We start from the raw sequence: 19,866 nt of genomic DNA on the forward strand, positions 1-19,866 counted from the left end.
TATCACATGGGGGTAGCTGGAGTGCTACTGGCATCTAATGGATAGAGGTGATACACAGAACCTTCTCTTGCACAAAGAATTACTGGGCTTACTATCTTAGTAGATTGAGAACCCTTTCTTTAGTCTAAGCAAAGATAGAAGGTAAGCTGTTAGTGGGTCTATCAACTGAAGCAAAATCTGATCTTCAACACTAGTTTTATCAGAAAGTAGATTAAATCGTAGTATCTTAGTATCTTAAAATATATTTTTAAGATCATTTAAAAATATGTTGCTTGAAAGCAAGCTTTTTTTTTTTTTAATGGTCTAGAAGAGCTCCAAAGACTCTTTTTTTTTTTTTTTTTTAAAGATTTTATTTATTTATTCAGGAGAGACACAGAGAAAGAGACAGGGAAAAGCAGGGAGCCCAATGTGGGACTTGATCCCTGGACTCCAGGATCATGCCCTGGGCTGAAGGGAGGTGCTGAATTGCTGAGCCACCCAGGCGTCCCAAAAGCAAACTTTTAAAATGGAATTTAGCAAACTCTGAATTAAAAAAAAATCATATAAATTCAACCACAGAATCATTTATAATAATCTTAATGTGCAAGAAAGTACACAGATTTGATTAGAAGTTCAGTTTAGTACTTAATACCATGATTCATCTTTCTCTCTCCACTGGATTGTTATGTGGTAGGGGAGGGGAGAAATGAAAAGATTTATATATGTTTAAAGGTTTATATATATATATATGTGTGTGTGTGTATTTATATATATATATATATATATATATATATATATATATATATATATATATTTTTTTTTTTTTTTTAAGAGAGGGACAGAGGTGTGGAGGGACAGAGAGAGAGAGGGAGAGAGAATCTTAAGCAAGCTCCAAACCCACTTCAGAGCCCATTGCAGGTCTGGATCTCACAACTGAGTCACCCAGGTGCCCCCAAGTTCAAATTTTTTTTTTTTTAAAAGAGAAGGAGAGTGTGAGCATACACACAAAGTGTGTGTGGGGGGGCGGGGGGGGTAGAGAGGGAGAAAGAGATTTTTTTTTTTAAAAAGATTTTATTTATTCATGAGAGACACAGAGAGAAAGGCAGAGACACAGGCAGAGGGAGAAGCAGGCTCCATGTAGGGAGCCCAATGTGGGACTTGATCCTGGGTCTCCAGGATCACACCCTGGGCCAAAGGCAGACACTCAACTGCTGAGCCACCCAGGGATCCCCAAAAGAGAGAATCTTAAGCAGACTCTGTGTTCTGCATGGAGTCCAGTATGAGGTGGAGCTTCATCTCTGGACTGAGCTCATGACCTGAGCTGAAATCAAGAGTCAGACATTTAACCAACTGAGCCACCCAGGTGCCCCTAAAATGAAAATATTTTTAAGTGAATTTCTGTGAGATACAAGGTTGTCTTCTATCTTATCTAAGTAAAATTGGCCTCCCATGTGCTTTTAACATAGTCCTAGTCTGGTAGGCAAGAACCCACTAATCACCCTTGGTTATTCGTTTGTGAGATGCATCCTTACACTGTCAAGGAAATCCTTTCATTACTGGTATCTTTTATTTAATTCAGAGATAAGACTTAAAGAAATATTTCTAGAGATAACTCCCCATCCCCAAGTGCTCAATAATATGAGCAGATCGTCTTCTATGAGTCTCTTGAAACCAGTATGAGATTTTCGTAAATGTGAGACTCTTTGGTTTTTTTTTATCCAAGTGTATCATATTTTCATGATATAAAGCTCAGTACAACCAGTCATTCATGAAAGTATACCTTTTATTTTCTGAAGACTCTTTTGCTTTCCTCCACTAAGAAAACAAAAAAGAACCAAAAATTTGAGTTGGATTAAAGAAGTTTAAAGTTATCTTTTTTTTTTTCAAGTTTTTACTTTTTCCATAAAGTTATTGTAGATCATGTTATGGCAGGCTTTTCTGTTACCTACTCCCCTTTCCTTCTTTCTCCTAGCTATGTTACTTGTGGTCTGAGGCCTTTCCTGTTGAGCAGAGAGACTGTAATTAAAAGTAAATTGGAAAAAATAAAAATAAATAAAATAAATAAAAGTAAGTTGGCATTTAGAGAAGAATTATTTTTAAAAAAACCTTTTTATTTAATTAAATCCAATTAAGTAGGTTCAGATATTTTTGAAAAACAATGAAACATGCTACCTGAAAATAGTATGTCAGTACTAGGTTACCTGAAATTGCTTAGTAATAAATTAATAACATTAAGAGCAACCACTGTCTTCTAGGTATGTTCATTTACAGAGTGCTTTGTCTACACAGCCCTATGAGATAGATATTTTTATCCATATTTATGGGAAAGCTGAGGCTTAAAGATCCCGACGGAAGTCCAAGGTCATAGAGGTAATAAATTGCAAATCTCTACCTCTTGGCTTCGTACATTCAGAATGAAAGGATATATCTTCCCATAATAGAACATAATTAATAAATGTCATAGTAGTGAGCATTCACGTTACCATACTTGCAGTGTGGCTGCATATCTACAATACTTATTTTTTCTGTCTTGTGCTACTTGTTTTAAAAAGTAACTTACTGTTCTTCATGCCTGGAGCAATGTTAACTATAAATCACAGTGATAGTGGTGGAGTAGTAACTAATGTGGAAATAATTAATCCTAGTGATATTGGGCAGCTTAGTTATATAGTCTCTCTACCTTTATACAGCAAGGATTGTTACCCAGTTTATTTGTGATACACAGCTTGACACAACACTGAAGAAGGGTGTTAACAAGAGGACTTATTTATTTGTTAACATCAGTGAAGAGGACGGCATTTATTTGGGAGGTAGTTAAGAAATGGATGAATATAAACCTTTGGCACATAGATAGTTAATTAACAAGCACCACTGACATTTTTTTTTTTTTAAGATTTTATTTATTTATTCACGAGAGACAGAGAGAGAGAGGCAGAGACACAGGCAGAGGGAGAAGCAGGCTCCAAGCAGGAGCCCAATGTGGGACTCAATCCTGGGACTCCAGGATCATGCCCTGAGTCGAGGGCATACACTTAACCGCTGAGCCACCCTGGCGTCCCGCACCACTGACATTAAGTAGTCATAGGGGATGTTATTTTTGTCAGCATTTCTTTTTTTTTTTTTTAATTTAAGTGATCAACTATGGAATATTACACAGCCATAAGACATAATGAGATCTTGCATTTGCAACAACAGGAATGGATCTAGAGGGTATTATGCTAAGTGAAGTTAGTCAGAGAAAGACAAATACCACATGCTTTCACTTAATATGTATAATTAAAAAAAGAAGGAAGGAAGGAAGGAAAGAGGAAAGAAAGAAGAAAGAAAGAAGAAAGAAAGAAAGAAAGAAAGAAAGAAAGAAAAAGAGAAATAAAAGAACAGACCCATACACATGAAGAACAAACTATTGGGGGATCCCTGGGTGGCGCGGCGGTTTGGCGCCTGCCTTTGGCCCAGGGTGCGATCCTGGAGACCCGGGATCGAATCCCACGTCGGGCTCCCGGTGCATGGAGCCTGCTTCTCCCTCTGTCTGTGTCTCTGCCTCTCTTTCTTTCTCTGTGACTATCATAAATAAATAAAAATTAAAAAAAAATCCCTCTAAAAGAACAAACTATTGGTTGCCAGGGAAGGAAGAGTGGACAGGCAACCTGGGAGAAGAAAGGCAGGATGTGTAGGCTTCCCATTGTGAAATGAAGAAGTTATGAGGATGGAAAGGAGAGCGTAGAGATAGTGTGACAGTGTCGTATGGTGACAGTGGCTACACATGTGGGCACAGCATACGGTATAGACTTGTTGCATCACTATGTCGTGTAACTGAAACTAATGTAATATTGTGTGTCAGCTGTACTTCACATAAAAAGTCTAAGTGATTAATCTTCACATGGGACTGAGAGGCCTCTTACCTGCACTAGGATTTCTGAGAGTCAGTAACTCAAAGCCATGTCCAGATGTTTAACTTACTAGATTTAATAGCCTTAATCCTATCACAAGTGTTCTTAAACATGGTTCAGCATTTTCTCATAAGGAATTCCAAATTTTTCCCTCAAACAATAGAGAACAAAGGGAGCGAGAGCAAGCGGAACTGAATGGAAGCAGCAGCCTGGCTGAGTTGGACCCCGAACCAATTACTGTTAATCCTTTCCAGCCAATAGCATCTGTCATTCTTGAGGTAGGGATGGTGGCACATGTAATTTTTATGACTTAAGTTATAAAGTTGGAAGCTAAGAAGGGAGATGGGGAGAAGTATTTCACCAGCGATTATTTCTAAAGGAAATTAAATGGGAGAGATGGATTACAGGCCTGCTGCTTTTTCTTTATCTTAAAGTTTGCTTTTTGATTTAATATAGAAAGGAAAGCTGACCTCTGAGTTAACTGAGAATGAAAATGAAGATTGAATGTACCAACTGTCGTAGTTACTGTCCTGATTAATCTTTTTTTGTCATTTATTTTGTCTGATAGGACTATATTTACTCTCATTTACATTGTCTATCTCCCTGTGTTGTTGTTACTGTCACTTTACAGTAATATTTAGGTGCTTGTGATGCATTTTAGAGTATGTAAATGATTTCCTAATTATTTTCCCAGGATACGTCAGAATGTTCAAATCTATAGTAAGTTCTTCTGTATATGAATATAATTTATTTTAGTTTTCATTGCCAGCAGTTTTACCAAAATTAATTTGTAGACTTTACTCACGAAGTTAAGGGGCTGTGTCTGTGTGTGTGTGTGTGTGTGTGTGTCTGTATAGTTGTATCTTCGCTTTCATTGTCTGCTGGTGTCCAGAGCTCGCATTGGCCTTCTTTTGATCACTCTGTGCAGCCGTGCCTCTTTGGAGGCAGAGCTTCCTAAATCTCCATTCACTTAGAGTTTGATGTGGCAGCTGGCTTGGTGGTCCCACCTGTATCTTCTCCATTCCTCTTCCCCTGTCACTGCCTCCTTCCACACAGGTGCTCATCTGGAAAGGTGGATGATTGTTTCTTCCTTGGGGCTGCTGCTGAGGAGGGAGGCAGCTCCACAGGTAAGAAGATGATTGGATAGTTTTGGTATTGCCTTATTTTACAAAATAATTGGTAATATGAGATAGTTTGACTTAAGTTGCTTAGACAACAGAAGGTTAATTGTATTTAATCTTTTTTTAACTCCACTACATTTACCTTAAGTATATGCTTTCCTGAGATATTAAAGCTGTCTTAACACTTGAGCTAATTTATCTCTATCCCATTAAATACTATGGTTGCCAAGTTTTGTTGTATGTGCTTTAAAAAAACACTGATAGAGAAGAAGGAAATCAAGTTTGACTTTTCACTTTGAAACATGAATTTATATTTGTAATAAACCTCATTTTATATGGTACCATGGTTATTAATAACTTAGAAGGCCTCAGCACTTCTACCAACATTGTATTTTTCGTGATATAAGGATGTGGACAGTAATGATGTATAGCATAGTATGCCTTAAAGTCAAAGTCCCTGAGCTGATTAGTGGCAGAAAGTACAGTTATTATGCTTTTAAACTATGTTAATTTTGAAAATATGATCAGTTAAGAAATGAAATAAATGAAAACAAATTACCTAAAATCTTTTTTACCAAGCAAATTTTAATTTTTTTTTTCTTTCTATAAAACTTCTCCTTTAAAATGTTTGTATTTTAGAGAGTCAGCTTACAGCCCTTTGCTTTTATTACAGATTAAAAAAATGGTGAGGTATTGTTTCCAGAATAGACAGACTGATCAATGGAACAGATAGTAACAAACCTAATTATGCATGAGCACTTTGTATAAGATAAAAGTGACATTTCAAATCTGAGAGAAAAGGGAGTTAGAGTAATGAAGAATCATTTGGAAAAAAGTAAAATTAATGAACAGTGTATATACCAAATTGAACTCTAGAAGACAAGTGTGTACAAAAAGACTTGAAAGTACTAGCATGTAATATAGTTAAACATTTGTGTATACTTGGAGGAGAACTTTCAAAGCAGGACAATCAAGCCACATATGATGAAGCGATAAACAGGTTAGTCTTATTATATCCAATTTTTAAACAGCTGTTCTATAAAGTTAAAGGCAAAGAACAAACCCTAATGAAAATCATTTGTGACATATAAGACAAAAAAAAGAACCCTTAAAAATTCCTATGAAAATAATGGGAACTTAACAGAAAAAAAGGTTTTGGCTTCCCATGGATAGTTTCCTTTAAAAAAAAATGGCAATAAGGTTATTTAATAGTTCATCTTCACTAGCAATAAAAAAAAATTGAATTAAACTTTACACCAAGGTACAAATATGTATTTATTAGTTTGGTGGGCATGTAAAAGACTGACGATGATATACAGGCATAGAAGATGATATGGGGAAACATCACTCTCCTCACTCTTTGCCTGGAGTATGAATTGACTTTAGCCTTTCTGAAGGGATGTGTGTAGTTACCAGTAGTTCCACTGTTAGGAGTTTATTCTAAAAAGCTAATTCAATAATTGTATTTCTTAGAATGAAAAATTGAAAACAATTTCTCTCTTGATTAGGATTTGGTAAATTAAGGTATGCTATAACCATTCAGAATGATAATATAATTTATGAAAGTAGTAATGGCTAACACATGTAGCATTATATAACATGGAGCTAACACTTTAATGTGAGTCAGGTATTATTCTAAGCACTTCATATACTCACTGACGAGAGAAGGAATATATATTCATAAGTAAAAAGTTAATTCTTTTTTGTTTAAAAGACAAATATTTAAATATGCATATAAAGAGAAACATTCAATCAGATTTATGTATGTTTGTGGGTGGTGTATGTCTGTATGTGTGCAGGTAGGAAAAGAAAAACCCCTCTTAGTGATTATGCACCAAACATATCATTTCTTGATTATGGAATTACTGGTAATATATGTTTTCATTATCTTTGCTTTCAGAAAGTTTACTGATTAAATGCTTTAATGATATATTCAACAAATAATTCTTTAATAGAAATATCACAGTGCTCTGAAGTTACAGAATGCTTTTGGATTGTTTGATTTCTTCCTTAAAACTATCTTAGACAATTATTATATTAAAAATGATATATTTCATTTTTGATAGAATGAAAGAAAACTTGAAAAAGAGAAAAGGAGACAGAATATGGAGAAAGACAGTGATGGCCGCCCCCTGAAACATAAAGTGGAGCATGAGCAAATAGAGACACAGAGCCAGATCAGTGATAGTAGCCAAAAAACCAATGAGCTTGGAGTAGTAGAAAATTACAAGGAGGCTTTAACACAGCAGTTGGAGAATGAAGTTGAGACAGACCAGCGATCATCAGAATCAGGTGATAAATCTAATTATTTAAAAATATACATATATACACACACACACACATATATATACACAAAACTTAACATGTTGTATATGTCTCACTTGTCATGATTATTTTTACAAAAAAGTATACTGTAATATTTTTTGTCGCCAAATGCAGTATTTACGTGGTTCTCTCATTAGTTTCTCATTAGTGAATTCACTAACTCTTGTTTTTATTCATGATGCCTTAAAATGTAGTCCTTTGTAATTTAAATGAATTTCAGCAGAAAATTCTGTTTTCAATTTTATTTCATAAATTTGGAAAATAGCATAGACCTAGGAATCCTTGGAATGTATTGAACTTTTAAGGCTCTTTTGTGGGGTTTTGTATGGATTCTATTTTATTTATTTATTTATTTATTTTTGGATTTTATTTTAACCTCATAATACTACCGTCAGCATCACTTCTTTTATTGACTTGCTATTTTTTTTTTGACTTGCTATTTGTATAGAATGTGGACATACTCAGTTGAACGCTGATGAACATTAAAGTTGATAGCCATTTTCCTCTTATTTTAATATCCTACAAAATCTTCAATTCATAATTGCTTTTCTTTCTCTAAATGGTTATGTGATTTAACTAGAAAGTTCATGTCTTTGGTGTCAGAGAGAGAATCAGACAACCTGGGATAGAATCTAGGTATTTGTTGTGTTACACTGTATTGTTTTTCAGTCTTAGTTTCCTCATCTCCAAAATGGCGATACGCATCATTTTATTTCACAGGGCTTTTAGGTTACTTTGCATTTGCATTTTTGCATTTTACACTTTGCAGGTAAAAATAACCTTGCAATGTTCCTAGCACAGGGCCTGACACATGACCCGGTAATCATCACTTCCTTGCAACTTCTAGTTAGCAGTATGGTTTCATTGTATATTAGAATTTTTGTACAATATCAGGAAGGTTAGTTATGAAAATAAGATGGTAATCCTTGAGGTTCAGATTAGCTAACATGGATATTTTGCTGTATATAAAAAAAAAGATTTGAAAGCTTCCCTTAGGCAGGTGGGGCAGCCATATTTGTACTCATGTAGTTCTGTTAACAGAGTTAAACAGAAAGTAGACTTAAAGTAGCCGCTCAGTATATTGAAAAAATTTTTTGAACACTAATAGTCTTTGTTAAAGAGCAAAAGATTTGGTAGATTATTTTAAAATATACTGTAGGAAGATCTAAGATTGTCAATCATATAACTATAATAATAATAATAATAATAATAATTAACATTTTATACCTCAGAACATGGTTTCAGATGTTATTTAATGCAAGATTGTATTATTTAACATAACAATCCTAGAGTTATAACAATCCTAGAGTATATTATTCCCATTATTTTGAATAGGAAATCAGGGACTTGGAAAGATTGAGTTACTTAGTTAAGATCATATTCTCATCTGTGGCTGGGCTAAGAGCCCACTTCCTATCATCCGCCCATTATCCTGTGCTCCTTCATGACCCTGAGCTATGCCCATCCTGAAATACCATACGGTTCTGGACTTTTTCTTTCCTTTGTCTCAACTGTAAAGCTTAGGGTTTAATTGTAAAACAATTTTTCTCTGGAGTAAAATGTCTCAGATGACACAAATAATTTATTTAGAAAAAATATTTCTAAGCATGTTTATATTTCTTATTGCTTTGAAGCTTTCATAGATGTTGGCTATTTCTCATATAACAATTCTCATTTTATAAAATGTATTACATATATATAAATTAAGCAGTTGGGATTGTCAATTAAAATATTTCAGTAATTTAGGTGGTTATTTAACATTTACATGGTAATGACATAGATGTCCTTAAGTTGTTTATATGTACTTAAGTGAGAATCTGTAGTTATTTTTTAGAAAGAACACAAATTCAATTCTGTAATCTCTAATAATGTGATTTTGGTTACATGTATTTATATTGGGAATACATTGGGGATATTTCAATGGGTAATGTGTTTAGATTTGATTAGGGTCTTTTCACATATTGAAGAATTAGTTTTGGATTGTTAATACCTAGAATCATTCTATATATTCTACTGAGACAAATCAACATCTCTCCTCTTTCCTTGGCTGTTTTGAGTTTCATGAAAATCCCTTCAATTAGACAATTATATTTACTTAATACATTTGGGAAAAAATGTAACTTACTTTTGGAAAGGTAAACTTTTTTTTGTATTCTGAATAACCTCTCATCAAACTTAAAATACAGGCTTTTTTTTTTTTTTTTTGCTTGTATCATATTCATTCATTTTTCATTAAGCAATCATTTAAAAATTTATTCTTGGTAAAAGCAGATTCACATTTCATTACTGGTAACAATTTCTAAACCTGAAGATAAAGTTTTATGGTAATGATAATATGAATATTCTAGTTTCATTCTTTTTTATTATAGAAGTTTACATATTCTGAGAGGCATATAGTTCCATGTTTATATTTTTGTAGATAATAGTAAAAAGAAAACTAAGAAACTAAGAATAAAAAGGAGTCACCGTGTAGAACCTGTTAATACAGATGACTCTGCTCCTAAGAGTCCAACACCACCCCCACCTCCTCCTCCTGGTGAGTAAATTGATATTGATACTGAACTTAGAAATGCTGCTTTAAACAGGAAAAAGAAAGACATTTTGTTGTTTTGTTCAGTATGTTTATTATTTTGTGAATTTTTGAAAAAGGCAGTTTTCTCTACTTTGTTCAAAATTTATTGTAAATTATGTATTCTCTTTTTTTAATCAGAAAAAAAAAGTTTCCTAAAAGTAAAAAAAAAAAAAAAAAGTACATAAAATTAATAAGAACACTTCACCCAAGCACCTCCTAGAATGGATTCAAGTCCTGCTTGAAATATCAGTACCCAGGTTGCTAAAAGGAAGTTAAGTTTAATAAGTGGATGGCTAATGTAAGTTTTTTAAAAGTTGGATCTTTTATCCTGAAAGTTAACATTTGAAATCAAGATGCATGAATTTTTCCAATATATTTCCAACATACATACTGACCTTCTAAGTTGTTACGTGATTTAAAGGAATATTGCATGTAAAACACCGGGACGTGCTAATTGCTCAATAACTGTGAGAAATTTTTCAGCACCAGGCACAGTACCTCACATACCATAGGTGCTAAATAAATATCTAAATGTATATGTTTATAGTGTCCTTTTAGCTCTGTTAGAAGGCTTGAGGCGATAACATTTTTCTTTGAGAATTATTTTAAGATTCAATTTCTAGTATTTCATTTATTAGTAAACATTTCCGTTAGCCTTTGCGAGGGCTTGGAATAGTAGCCTAAGGTAATTTTTGATGGTGGTGAAGATGCTTATATTTTTTAACTAAAGGTATAAAGTAAAAACTTAAAGCAGATGTTATCAGCCTATAATTACATTTTTAAATAAAAACTATTTCAATGGCTTTGTGGCTATTCAGTACCATTCAATATACATATAGGACTTGACATCAGATATAATATACATTCCTGTCAAGGGAGGGAGCCTCTCAAAAGGCATAGAGACATTGTTTAACAGTGTTTTAAAATGTTTTTCTTTTTCTTTAGTTGGCTGGGGAACCCTTAAAGTCACTAGACTTCCAAAACTTGAGCCTCTTGGTGAAACACGTCATAATGGTAATGCAACAGGATCAGTTTTCAAATATACATATTCCATCCATTTTTCTTTACCTCATTACTTCAACAAACTTTTATTTTTGGAAGCCTTTCAAATCCACAACCATCCTTTTTCATTATGCTTCACTTTTTTCATTTTATTTATTTTTATTCTTTAGTGACTTTTGCCTCCATATAATTTGTTTACCTTGGAATACAGATGTAAAAATAATCACATTTTGTGTTTATCCATTACATATTTATGTAAATTGTTATGAGAAGTGAACATTTATAAGGCAATTTAAATATGAGACATTACAATAATGCTTAGTACTAAAAACAGCATTGTCCTATATGTGCTTAGTATACTCAGTAATGCCACATAATTATTCTTTCTCTTTTCTAATAAGACCCAGCTGCTGAATATTAAAGTGAAGTAAAGATCAACACAATTTATAAAATCAGAGACTAAATCAGTAAACCAAATAAAGTCCAGCTAAATAGAAAGTTACTAAAGCCTTTTTGACTCAAGAAAATAGGTTGTTTTGGATTAAATTAACACAAGGTGTAGGCCCACCAATATATAGCATTAGAACTCCACAACTGGAAAACTAGAGAAAGGACAGTTGGGTATAGAGAACTACCTGATACAGCAGGCAGATGTTCTAATTTTAGACCATCAGCTGAGGCTCTTTCAATAAAATGTTTCTAGAATGCAAAAGGATAATTACATATATATTGTAGCTCAATAAAGTTCTCCATCAAGAATATTTAATTCTTTTTCTGATGGCTCTATTTACCTAATCTAGAACTTGGATTCCCAAGGAAACCCATTTATTAGGAAAAAAAGTCAGAAGTTTAACAAAAGCATTATTGTGTAACTTGAAATTATATCAAGCTTTATAAAATATTTTTATTCAAAAAGTACATAATTATAAATGACCTGTTTGCTTTCTTTTTCAGAATAGTATAGGTTAGTAATAAAATACACCTTTCATAATTATTAGTGAAAATTAAAGGATTTTTTTCATTTCTAAATACCAAAAAGTTTGTCCTTAGACTACATCAGCATTACAGTAAATCACATCTCTGAATGACTGACTTTGCCTCATGATGTTTTTATTGACTGTAATGTAAGTTTGTGTTTAATGATACTCAAATTGTGTATATTAGAGTGCATTATCAGTAAAGTTAATATAGTTGTGTATGTATGCATATGTGTTTGTACACATATATAGAAAAGTACTAATTTCTCATAGAACAGATATTTTTTCTCTTACTGAATTTTAGGCATCCGAAAAGTAACCTTTTTGTATTTGACACCACCTAAAACATTGGTGATTCCAAGATGAAGAAGACATGATTTCTGCCTTTTTGCAGATACTAGATACTAGTCTAAGTAATATTTGATGGAATGGATATATGCAGTGAGGCAGGGGAGAGAGGATAGAGGATGTGGTGGTGTGGAATTGAAGCACTGCATGGACAGTTAGTGAAAGTGATGTCACAACTGATGTCACAACTGTTAGTGAAAGTGATGTCCTTCAAAGGAGGAGAAGGCAGTAAGCAGAAGAAGCAGACTCTTCAAAGGTAGAAGAGTGGGAAAGGGTGTTGCTTATTTGGAAAATAAAGTTCTTGTATTTGGAGCTTAGATTTATGTGGGTAGGGTGGTGGGTAAGAAAGAAGACATTTGAAGTTAGAGTTTTGAAATTGGAATTATGGCTTAGGACCAGATTGTGAAAGGCCTCACATATCTGTTAAGGTGTCTGGACTTGCTATAATTTTCCAAGAGATATTACACATTTTTGAGCAGAGAAGTAGCTGTGTTGTTTAGGAAAATAATTTTTGTCACAGTGAAAAGCACAGACTTCATGGTGGCCACATTTGAGGTAAGATCCCATCTAAGAAGCTGTTGTAATAGTCAGAGTGAGAAGTGAGGAATGGAAATTGGAATGGAGAATAAAAGATGAGAATAAAAATGTATGCAGGGGGCAGGCCCAGTGGCTCAGTAGTTTAGTGTTGCCTTCAGCCCAGGGTGTGATCCTGGAGACCAGGGATCTAGTCCCACATCGGGCTCCCTGCATGGAGCCTGCTTCTCCCTCTGCCTGTGTCTCTGCCTCTCTCTCTCTCTCTCTCTCTCTCTCTGTGTGTGTGTCTCTCATGAATAAATAAAATCTTTTTAAAAATGTATGCAGGAAATAATGATTATAATAAGTAATATTTGATGGAATGGATATATGCAGTGAGGCAGGGGAGAGAGGATAGAGGATTATTTACTCAAGCAGCTTGAAAGTTGGTGCTGTCTCTAAGACTGAAAATACTTAGAGAAGGAAACCTGCTTTGGAGTTATCTGTAGGCTTATCTATTGGAAATGTCTCTTAGGCAATACAAATGAGATGCAAGAGTTCAGAAGAAAAGAAGGGACCCTGGCGGGTGAAGGGTGTGCAGATAGATTTTTTTATTTTTAGTTGTCTTCTCACAATAGAAATTCTTTGCCCGTAATAGATGCTCTGTAATCTTTAACTGAATGAATGCAGAAGAAGATGATAATTTGTTTCTGAAGGAAATTTTGTAGAATGAGGCGAAAAGAGGTGATGGGTAGCATCCTAGGGGAACAGTTAAGGGCAAATGAATAAAGGTAAAAAATAGGTTAAGAAGGTTGTTTTGTTTTGTTTGTGCTCATTTTCCTGTGTTTGTTTTTAAATTAAACTTCTGAGAAAGAATTGTAATAAATCAGCTAAATTTAAGACCCCCAAATCCCAATATTTTAGTCAGTTTTCAGTATATGTCAATAAATGTAGCTTCCCAGAGCAAAGAAGACACTAGAACTCCACAAGTTTTAAAATATCTTTATTGTTTTCTTCCTTCCCATAAATTTTAAGTCTAAGTGTACCTAAGCTGGGTTTTAAAAAAAAAAAAAGTACAATCAACTCTGCTTCATTAGTGGGGAAGAAAGCAGTTATAATTAAAAATTCTAATAAAAAACCTTAAATTTGTTTTTATGGTTTATTGGGAGATCTTCATCAGAGATGCTGATAGCTGCCGGTTTTATAATTTCATCCTCCTCTTTTCTCTTTGTATACATTTCTTTGCATTTGGTTAATGGCAAGTAAACAACAGATACATGATGAACTAGAGTAGTAATTAAAAGTCAACTGCAAATGACTTGGCACTTTAAATTTACTGGGATGAAAAACAGTTTTTTATAGTCACATTGGGAATTTTTAAGGCAAATCCTTACTTGTTTGTTGATAATAGACATTTACTTTGATAGCAATTTGAATTTACTTGCCTTTTTATTGTCCATAATGCTTGCTTAGTTTAACAGGTAAGACTTGAGAAGTGAGACCTAAAAAGAGTATCTATGTTTACTGCATAAACACTCAATCCATAATTCATTAACATGTGTTACACATTATGAGAACTATGTCAAGGATTCGTTATTTATTCAAGAGACAGACAGAGACACAGGCAGAGGGAGAAGCAGGCTCCATGCACCGGGAGCCCGACGCGGGATTCGATCCCGGGTCTCCAGGATTGCACCCTGGGTCAAAGGCAGGCGCTAAAACGCTGTGCCACCCAGGGATCCCTGTCACTGTATTTTGAACAATTAATCTTTTTGATCAATTAAGAATAAGAAAAATACATTTTCATTTTACTTATTTCTTCTGCAATACCTTTTCTTTCTTTATGTAGATCTGAGTTTCTGACCTGTATTATTTTCCTTCTCTCTAAAGAATTTTTTTTAACATTCCTTGCAAAGCAAATCTGATACCCAAAATAAATTTCCTCAGTTTTTGTTTGTCTGAGAAAGTCTTTATTTTTCTTTGCTTTTGAAGGACAAATTTGTAGGGTACAGAATTCTAGGCTGGTGTGGTTTTTTTCCCTCTAATCTCTAGAGGTTTTTTTCCTTTTCCACCTCTAAAAACCTCTTACAGGTTTTTAGACCTCTAAACAGGTTAAATATTTCACTTTACTTTCTCCTTGCTTGCATGGTGTCTGAAGAAAAGTTGGATGTAATTCTTATCTTTGATCCTCTGTTGGAAAGGTGTTCCCCCCCCATCTGTCCCCCCCCCCCCGCTTCTTTAAGGATTTTTCCTTTTCTTTGATTTTCTGTAGTTTGAAAATGATGTGCCCAGATATCGTTTGTTTGGCATTTATCCTGCTCAGTGTTCTCTGGATTCCTTCATCTGTTCTTTGATGTCTGACAGTTTGGGGGAAATTCTTAGTCATTATTGCTTCAAATACTGCTGCTTTTCGTTTTCTCTTCTTCTGGTTTTCCATTACAAATAAGGTAATGCCTTTTGTACTTGTCCCATGGTCATTGGATATTCTCTTCTGGGTTTTTTTCCAGTCTTTGTTCTTTGCTTTTCAAAATTTCTAAGGGTTTTATTGATTCATTCTCAAGCTCAGAGGTTCTTTCCTCAGTTGTGTCCAGTCTACTAATAAGCCCATCAAAGACATTCTTCATTTCTGTAACAGTTTTTTTTTTTTTTAAATCTCTAGCACTTTTTTTTTCTTTTTGGTTCTTTCTTAGGATTTCCATTTCTCTGCTTACATTGCTATCTGTCCTTGCATGCTGTCTACTTTATCCACTAAAGCTCTTAGCTAATTAATCATAGTTGTTTTAAATTCCTGGCCTGATAATTCGAGCATTCCTGCCTTGCCTTGTGTTGATGCTTTATCTGTCTCTTCAGATTTTGTTTTGTTTTTTGCCTTTTTCAGAATGCCTTGTTTTTGTTTTGTTTTATAGTCTGATATGGTGTTCCAAGTGAGAGGCACTGCTGTAAATTGGCCTTTAGTGATATGGTGGTGGTACGTGGTGGAAGGAGACGTGTTCTATATTTCTGTGATTAGATCTCAGTCTTTAGTGAGCCTGTGTCTCTGGACTGTGACCTTCACAAGAGTTTCTTGGTTTTTTTCTTTCCCATTAGGTGGACAAAATGGATAGTGCCAGATGGAATTGGTGATTTCCTTCCCTGGGTCAGTTAGGGTTTGATGCTACCCAGTAGTTAGGCTCTCGTTGACTAGTTTCCTCTCAGGGCAGGCCTTGGGCCCCAGAATAGAGTGCTCTGGGGTAATTCAAAATGATTTCCTTTATTCCTCCCCTGCCAAAAGTAGGAGGGGATTTTTTTTCTCCAATATTTATTGTGGGAATTTGTTCGTGTTCTTGGAGATAAATCTCACAATATTGCAGGGATCATCTTATGACTTAGTCCCCCTGGAGTTTTTAACTCTCAGATTTGTTCCTACTAAGCCTCCAGCAATTCATCAGTTGAACTTCAGGTTTTCCTACATGGTCCCTGGTTCCTCTGGTAGTTTCTATTCATGAATATAAGCTCTGGTAAACTGAAGCTCCCTATATATTTGCCTGTCTGTCTCCAGGATTGGGACAGTGGTTTGTCTTGTGACCTCCCCTCTTAGGAAAATGAGACGAGTTGTTGATTTTTTAGTCTGTTCAGCCTTTTACTTCTTCTTAGGATGGAGTGGTGACTCCTAATCTCCTTAAATGCTGTTATGACTTTGTTAACATTTGTTAAGTAGGGCCCCTGGATGCCTTCTTTCAAAAAGACCACAGGGGAAATTGAAATAGAAGTGTATTACTCACAGGTTTCACAGGGGGCGGTGGAGGCAGGGTGCAGGCAGAGAGAGCTATCGGAACTGGGGCATATGCCAAGTCCAGATTGGTGAGATCAAGACAAAAAAGAAGGTAGTTTTATAAGCTCCACCAGGGTCTTATCTAACAGAAAGCCCTAGAAGGTGAGGGAGACTGTTGATCATAGAGGGCACTGAGGAAGTTATATCAGGAACTTATATTTACCTGTAACCTTGCAGGCTGTGATCTAGGCCATGTGTTTATTTGCATGAGGGGCTCATTAGCTAGACTCTCAACATATGTGAATCTGGGAAACAGGCCTCTAGTAAATTTTCAATATATTTATTTCAAGTGATCCTAAAAATCTATGCTGCTAGAATATTTTTAAGGTAATAGGTTAGAAAATACTTACTGAAGATTTACATATGCTATTAAATTTAAGCCAATTTATAATTTTAAGGGACAGGAACTTACTTTGAAATGAAAATAAGACTTTCTTTGTTTCAAATATGCCTTAAATCACTGAATTATAGTGAAGTATCACTGTAAAAGATTACTACTTACTAGAAAACTAAGATGACTAATTATTGTCCCAAAATATCTACAAGTAATAGCCACTGGATGAAAACATGGATTGTACAAATACAGACCTATCAGGGCCTTGGCAATAGGTTTCATAGATTTTGAATATTTGTTATTTGTTTTATTCTAATGTGAAAGTATAATTGGAAATAAAAATAGTATATAGGTTAGATATTAAATCAAGTAGAAATTAATTTATAATCTAGAGTTAAGAATTTATCCTACTAGTTGTTTTGAATTTATTCAAGTTTTCTTGGATTTTGAATTTTTTTTTGTCTGTTCTCCTTATCCATTATTTTACCCATCAAGTCGGAGCATCTTTACTCTTTTAAAGGTGTTGGTTGGAAAACAATGAATTATATCAAAAAATTTGACTTACTCTGTGTCTTGGTATAACTTCTTCATGTAGATTTCTATGGAAAGCCATTGCCTCCCCTGGCTGTGCAACAGAGACCTAACAGTGATGCTCATGATGTGATTTCATAACCAAGTCGCATGGATGCACTCTTCTAATATAGGCAAGATCCACTAGAGGACCTTCTTTCTCAAAGAAGAAGAAAAACCCAAAACATTGATGACTGGGGCAAGATAACCATAGTATGATTTCTGTAAGGCGATGAATAGTCAAAGACCTGACTGATCTGACAACTATCCATGTTATTCATTTTTTGTTGTTGTTGTTTTTGTTTTTTGTTTTGTTGTTTTTTTTTTTTTTTTTAAGGAAGCAAAATGACCAGTAGATGGGATGAGGATTTGAATCAATTTAGCAGGAGTTACTGTTGACTCTGGATTTTACAGTCCCACTCATGGGCATATTCCTGAAGGAAAACCTTTTTACAAAAAGAGCCGATGGACTCCCTACTTTCTTTACTATTTGTTTAATAGTCTTTATTACTGTATCTTACATATTTTTTTGTAAGATATATGTGCATGGAAGGGGAACTCTTGGGAATTTATAACCTAAGTTTTTAACTTTTTATATTTTTCTACAACTTAAAAGAATTTTAATTACCATGATATTGACTGCACTTTTCTATAAATGGTTTGTTTAAATTGTGTCTGGAAATGGAGTTGATTTACTTGACAAACATGAACTATACAAACAGGATGTATTTATATGGCTTCAGGTATGTTTTATAAGAGTATTGTCCTTGAATTATACATCTTAATTTTACTTAATTTTAAAATAATACCTTTTTAAAATAGGTTCTTAGATCTTTATTCTTCCAAATTATGTTATCTGAAAACACTACCCAAGGAGGGCTCCATTTTTTTGTTGTTGTTTGCTTTTTTTTGGTGATCAGATAAATGAAAGAGACTTGAAATACTTTCTTGATCTAAGTGCTTTTTAAATTAATTAAATGTTATGTTGAGATATTATTAAAATTCTCAATGAACACCTCTTTCATAGGATAGACCTTTTCAGATCTAGGTGCTCCTTGTCACTCTCATTCTATCAGAAGCCACAGTGACTCGTTTAGGTTATTCTAATTCTTTTGTGCCTTTAAAATAAAGGCAAAAAGACTGAAAAAGCCACTGTGGGTACAGAGACTTGTGTTTTATAATCAGATAATGCTTGTATACTAAGTCAATAAGAACAAAAATGTTGGTTTAAAATTACTTTTATAAGGAAATAAATCTAAAATAATTTCCCAATTTAAAAGAATAGCACTTCTCTTGCACTGAAGAATGTCATCTATAGGATTCTCTAGGCAAACTTTGAGAAATATATTTTGAGTAATAGATTTATAATGTTGCATTTAATTGAAAGTATATACATTTATATCAAGGTGAAAATGCTATAAACAATATGACTCCTTTTCACTTTATTAAAATTGGTAAGTTTGGTAACTTGTACTGACAACAAACATAACTAGTATCTAACAATAACAAGATTAAGTATGTCTAAGGCAGTTTAATATGATTGTTTATTTTAAAAATTTTACTTTGGTGCATCACATTTTTTAAGTCCCTGAACTTTCCTTAATCAGGTCGCTTATTACTCTAGTCAGCATCAGAATGCAGTTTCTTGAAATTCTGGGCATAGGACATCAGGGACACTGAGTAAAAAACATTCTACTTCAGATATAAAATCATAACACCCTAAATTTGATAGGTGGCCGAAATGTAACGAAACCAACACAAGAAGATAGAATGTAAATTTTGAACTTAATTTTAGAGAAAAACTTGTTTGTGTATCTTTTTGGTTCCTGTGTGTAACATTTACACTTACTCATTTTTTTTTAAACACTAAACCTATACTCTTGTCATCTTTTTAATTTTCATCTAGTTTAAGAGTAAATAAAATTCTAAAATTTTTTTTATTTCCTATAAGTGATTACTGTAGTAGACAGTAATACTGTTCATTTATTAAAAATGAGTAAAAATGATTTTGAAACTAAATACGATAAAGTAAATGTTTATATATTTCTCTCAAAAGATTAATTTGTATTCTTAAAGCATTCTAAAAATATTTTAAAAGAAGTTTTGTAAATCCAGGTTGCTTTTAACAAGTAAATGCCTTTTATGTCATATGCTGCATTTTTATTCTTAATCATCACAAATACTGACATTTTCACACAATAAAAATAATATATATCAATATGCTGTTTTGTTTCTCATTTGATAAATTTACATGATTTTTTTGGTAACAAAATGGAAAAGGAATTTTCAAACATGAATGTTAGAAGAAATCTTGTCAATAGACTAAAATAATGATAATGAGTTTTTATTTTACATGAAACTTGTTTTCTCTTCACAAGTTTGCATAAATGTGAAAAAGAGTATTGTCATTTGAAAGACAGCTAA

General features: G+C 33.7%; 1 protein-coding gene across 3 annotated transcripts in view; it reads left to right on the forward strand.

Annotated features, from left to right (window-relative positions):
• The window catches only part of ARL13B (ADP ribosylation factor like GTPase 13B), a 62,687-nt gene extending 43,075 nt beyond the window's left edge, over positions 1 to 19,612 (forward strand). For 2 of the 3 annotated variants that reach the window (XM_055342201.1, XM_055342215.1), the window contains exons 6-10: positions 4,033 to 4,147; positions 7,057 to 7,282; positions 9,735 to 9,851; positions 10,833 to 10,901; positions 17,468 to 19,612. In XM_055342201.1, coding sequence (XP_055198176.1) covers positions 4,033 to 4,147; positions 7,057 to 7,282; positions 9,735 to 9,851; positions 10,833 to 10,901; positions 17,468 to 17,544 — 604 coding nt within the window. In that variant the 3' untranslated portion in view covers positions 17,545 to 19,612. The remainder of the gene's footprint in view (positions 1 to 4,032; positions 4,148 to 7,056; positions 7,283 to 9,734; positions 9,852 to 10,832; positions 10,902 to 17,467) is intronic. The other variant, XM_055342210.1, reaches the window with a different exon arrangement.
• The last annotated feature ends 254 nt before the right edge of the window (positions 19,613 to 19,866 follow it).

This window comes from Nyctereutes procyonoides, unplaced genomic scaffold (genome assembly GCF_905146905.1).
Source record: "Nyctereutes procyonoides isolate TBG_1078 unplaced genomic scaffold, NYPRO_anot_genome, whole genome shotgun sequence".
NCBI classification, from domain to species: domain Eukaryota; kingdom Metazoa; phylum Chordata; class Mammalia; order Carnivora; family Canidae; genus Nyctereutes; species Nyctereutes procyonoides.